Consider the following 4,978-nt stretch of genomic DNA (forward strand, 5'->3'; position numbering starts at 1 on the left):
GTTCTTCTTGGCAAACGCTTGAGACCTCTGATTTCAGAAGTTGCAGACTGTAGAGAGTCATCTGTTGAATTTATAAACATTAGACTGCAGGATAATGGTGTTTCATTAACTAGAAAGAGATGAAGAAAAGGGTTTTCAAATAAAGAGGAACAATAATGAAGAAGATAGCAATAGATGAGGAAGAGACCATGAAAGAACGCAGTCAGAGGAAAGACGATGGAATTGAAATGGCAAACGATGAGAAATTTTCAGGGTCGGTTTTCCCTTCTTTTAAAAACGGATGGGTTGGCTAAAATGGGTCATAAACAGGGGCGGAGCCAGGATTGAACATTGGGGGGGCCGAATGTATGTGGGCCAATGGGGACCACTGTTAGGTCCCATATCGAATATATTATTATATTTTAATGTGGAGTTTACATTAAAAATTAGGTAAATTAATAGAAAATTCGTGAGTGAGAGAGAGAGAAACGAATAATTTAAGAAAGAGATAGTGAATACCTGATGTGGAGAAGATTTAGGAAAATTTCAAAATTTGCTAACTACTTCAATATTTTGTGAGACGTGTGAGAAAAAAAAAAGAGAAAAAATAGAAAAAAGAGAGGAGATTCATGAGAGAATAAAAAGAAATGAAAATAGGAGAGAATATATAAGGAGAAATTCATGGATCGTGAATTAGTTTTTAATTAGAATTTAACCTTTTATTCCTTAAAACTAGGGATTTAATGATAACCATTAGATAAAGATTATGAATGACATTTGTACCCATCATCTTTATCTTAAATTTTTATTTTTAATTTTTGAAGGGGGTCAAATAGTGGTATTTCACATTTGACACCCCACCCCCCAACCCCTCCTCAAAAAATTAAAAAAAAAAAACCTCTAACTGAGATCTTTATATATATATATATATATATATATATATATATATATATATATATATATATATATATATATATATATATATATATATATAAAATATTTATTTATTTATTTATTTTTTAAAAATTTAGATTATTGTATATACCACTCAAAAGAGTCAAACTTTGATTTTTCATTTTTTTAAACAAAAAAAAAACTTTGAATCTTTCACTAAAAGGTATGGATCATCACCAATTGATGGTGATTTTTTGTGTATCCTTCATCTCAGCACACAACTACATGTAAATACTCTTGGATTGGAATCTTTTGTTATAATGTAACTAAAAAATAATGCAATGTATCTTAAACTCAGAATCCAGATAATAATTCAAATTGAAATACGATTTACCAAAAAAAATAAATTTCAAATAATAAGCAAAAGTAAACATGAAATACAGAATTATCCAGCTGCTGCGAAGTTGCCTTTAGGCCGCCGGGTGACGAAAAATGATCCAATGAAAATAGCCCACGTGTAAAAATGAAACGAGCATAAAACCGTCTAAAAAATACGTCTAGATTCAATGAACATGCAATGGAACGACATCCTTTTGAATTCATTATTTAAGCAGCTTTAGCTTCTGCTTCAACAGAGAGCTAACCTTACCAAAAAAAAAACAGGAGAGCTAACGAAACGAAAAATCTTCCCGATTCGCTCCAGATACAGAATTTGCTTCTCAGAAATTTCAGAAGAAAGGTAATTACGTTTTTCAGATCTTCGATCTGATTTTCATGGCGCTTGCTGCACCATCTTCTGCCATTTCTGGATCCATCTCTTTCCGCTCCCTCGTTTCCCAGGAGCTCAGAGGTATTCCATCAATCAACCTAAGAAAGAAAAAATTTTGATTTCTACTATAAAAGGTTTTGTATTTTTCTTGTTTCCTTCGCATTTTGTATTAGATTAAACGTGTTAATTTGCCTTGATTTCATTGCAGTTTCACAGCTTGGCACCTTTCGGACTTTAGATCGAACCCTTGTCACAACGGTTGCGGCGAATTCTGCCGGAGGCCGGTGGTTAGTGAAACCAGTGCAACGCAGCGATTTAATTCTTCCTTTTGCGGCAACCGTAGCGGTTCCTGGTTCGCTCGCGTTCTCTTGAACCTTGTTTGCAGATATTTTTAATTTCTTCGACCGAATATGTAATGATACCCTCTATGCTATTCTGTTTTAGCAGACGTAGCAGAGAACGTCGCAGAACCAGAAGATTACAAGCAATTGGCTGATGATCTCGATGATGCTTCTCCTCTTGAAATCATGGACAAAGCCCTTGAGAAATTTGGAAATGACATCGCCATTGCCTTCAGGTATATGATTGATCTCAATTATCACACACTATGACGTTGTACATCCCCTGCAACTCAATTGATCTCAATTTCCTGCTTGATTGCTGCAGTGGGGCTGAAGATGTGGTGCTGATCGAGTATGCGAAGTTGACAGGGCGACCATTCCGGGTGTTCAGCCTGGACACAGGGAGGCTCAACCCTGAGACATACAAGTTGTTCGACACAGTAGAAAAACACTATGGAATTCACATTGAATACATGTTCCCTGATGCAGTTGAGGTGCAGGGCTTGGTCAGGAACAAGGGGCTTTTTTCTTTCTATGAAGATGGCCATCAGGAATGCTGCAGGGTGAGGAAGGTGAGGCCTTTGCGAAGGGCCCTTAAGGGGTTTCGTGCTTGGATCACTGGGCAGCGCAAGGATCAATCCCCAGGCACCAGGTCTGAAATTCCTGTCGTTCAAGTTGACCCTACATTTGAAGGAATGGATGGTGGAATGGGCAGCCTTGTTAAGTGGAACCCACTGGCAAACGTGAAGGGCAATGATATCTGGAACTTTCTGCGAGCGATGAATGTCCCCGTTAATGCTTTGCACTCGCAGGGTTATGTCTCCATTGGGTGCGAGCCCTGCACAAGACCAGTGTTGCCAGGGCAGCACGAGAGAGAAGGAAGATGGTGGTGGGAGGATGCCATGGCCAAGGAGTGTGGCCTTCACAAGGGCAACATCAAACAGGAAACTGAATCTCAAAACCCTAATTCCGATGGTAGCGTCATTGGAAATGGAAATGAAAATGCTGTCGTTGCAGAAATCTTCAATACCCAGAACGTGGTGAACCTGAGCAGGACTGGAATAGAGAACTTGGCCAGATTGGAGAACCGAAAAGAACACTGGTTGGTTGTGCTCTATGCTCCTTGGTGCCGTTTTTGCCAGGTAAGAATAATTTTCATTCGAGGACCACCAACAAATATCTTGAACCCAAACAGACAAAAAAGAACCAATTTATTCAATAATTGACTAACTTGAAAACGCCAATGTGATTTTGACAGGCGATGGAAGAATCATACGTGGAGTTAGCGGAGAAGCTGGCTGGAAGTGGGGTGAAGGTTGGGAAGTTCAGGGCAGATGGAGAACAGAAGGCATTTGCAGAGAGTGAGCTGCAGCTAGGGAGTTTCCCCACCATTCTCTTCTTCCCAAAACACTCAGCAAATCCCATCAAGTACTCTTCTGGGAAGCGACACGTTGCTTCATTCATGGCCTTCGTGAACGCTCTCCGCTGATGGGAATGCAATTTTGAGTCCTGTATAGATCTAAGATCAAACCTCTAGACCTTACTTGGATAAATATGTTGTGTAAGTAAAATAAGAGGAATCAGGGAGATTTGCGGGTGATAATGATACGGGAGAAATGAGGGAGAGTGTCTTTTAGGTTTTTCCTCTTTTGAGATGCCTCGCCCCTTCTCTCCAAAAATGTGTATCAGAAGGTCATCTACATTTTCTGGTAAGATCTGAGAAATCTACAATAGAAGTTGTTCATCCAAGGCTAACGCCCATCGCTAGTCTCTTGCTTAGCCAGTGTGGACAGAGGCAGAGAGACAGATCTCTCCGCCTCAAGAAACGGCGCCTAGGGTTTCTCCTTTCTTTTCGATCACAAGTTGCAAAGTCTCTCTCTTCAAACGGAAGAAAGAAAGAAGTTTTACCATGATCAATCAGACACCATCAAGAAAAGCAAAGAAAAATCAAGCACACAAATAAAATTTTCATAAGAGTTTTTTCATGGTGCCCACTTAAATTGGGTCTAAATTCTCGTCTACTTATGTGACTTGTCACACCCCACCCAGCCAGATCCGGCCATATCCGAATACCCGTGGGGGTGATACACCGCAGGATCTAGGTTCAGTGATAATTCCATACAACACAAGATATAGCATAATTAAAAGGACAAGAATAAATCAAGTTCAAGTATAAAGTTATTAAACTTGATTGATCAAAAGGTTACAGTCATTCATATATCTAAAGTTAATCAAAATGGACATCAGAGTTTGAATGAAACATAGTTTGTTGCAGCAGAAATTAAACTAAACTGATTCCCTAATGGAATCCAACCTCATATGAATAGTCTTTGCACAGGCATGAAGCTCCATGCAAGTCTACATCTTCTTCAGTCACTCCTTCAAGAAAGCCTGCCGACGACGAACCCTCCACTTGGAAGGAGTTCTCATAACCTGCAAAATATTCTAATAGAAACAAACATACAAAAAGGAATGAGTTCAACTCAACATCTTATCATACATTCGTCCACAAGATTTCACATCATATCGTGCATTCGCACACAAGATCCCACACCACATATATAGTTTGAGTATCGATAATGTAATTGATGATAGTGATATGATGTATGAATAATTATGATATTATGCTTCTAACTCTATCATGAGGTCTCTATGGTAGACACGCATTAAGTTTGTACACCAATCTCCTTTGGGCGGTCTCAGTCACTCTCCCTCAACAAGAGATGTCTATTGGGTTCTCCGCGGTTGTTGGGTAAAGTCATATCAAGCCATGGTTGGGGTATAGGTCACCACTCTCTCACATCACCATTTGGTATGAGATTGGCACGTGTCAAGGATAATTTTAGCCCAGTGCAAAGTCATACAGTCTCGTACTACATATGGTCCGGATATCTCCGCTCATGCCTAGTGCCTTTTTGGTTCAATACCTTTCCACCTATGAATGGAATCCTCAACGGGAGGCATCTGTTGGATCCCATTCCTTAACCCAGTGGTC

General features: G+C 39.5%; 1 protein-coding gene across 2 annotated transcripts; it reads left to right on the forward strand.

Annotated features, from left to right (window-relative positions):
- Positions 1-1,522: 1,522 nt before the first annotated feature.
- Positions 1,523-3,993, forward strand: LOC149002552 (5'-adenylylsulfate reductase 3, chloroplastic-like). 2 transcript variants are annotated; one of them, XM_089137007.1, is made up of 5 exons: positions 1,523-1,723; positions 1,851-1,994; positions 2,087-2,219; positions 2,309-3,125; positions 3,242-3,993. In XM_089137007.1, exons 1-5 carry the CDS (start codon positions 1,648-1,650, stop codon positions 3,470-3,472), a joined length of 1,401 nt encoding a protein of 466 aa, XP_088993133.1. In that variant the 5' UTR covers positions 1,523-1,647; the 3' UTR covers positions 3,473-3,993. The 2 variants fall into 2 exon arrangements, with proteins under 2 accessions (XP_088993133.1, XP_088993134.1); XM_089137008.1 differs by having other exon boundaries at positions 2,090-2,219; positions 3,242-3,992.
- Positions 3,994-4,978: the final 985 nt, after the last annotated feature.

The sequence above is a fragment of the Hakea prostrata genome, chromosome 10, assembly GCF_041222555.1.
Source record: "Hakea prostrata isolate BN-2017 chromosome 10, UWA_Hpros_2, whole genome shotgun sequence".
NCBI lineage: Eukaryota > Viridiplantae > Streptophyta > Magnoliopsida > Proteales > Proteaceae > Hakea > Hakea prostrata.

Coding starts and splice junctions, on each gene's coding strand:
- LOC149002552 (XM_089137007.1), top strand. CDS start 1,648: ATGGCGCTTGCTGCACCATCTTCTGCCATTTCTGGATCCATCTCTTTC. Junction 1,724..1,850: donor CGTTTCCCAGGAGCTCAGAG/GTATTCCATCAA, acceptor ATTTCATTGCAG/TTTCACAGCTTGGCACCTTT. Junction 1,995..2,086: donor GGCAACCGTAGCGGTTCCTG/GTTCGCTCGCGT, acceptor ATTCTGTTTTAG/CAGACGTAGCAGAGAACGTC.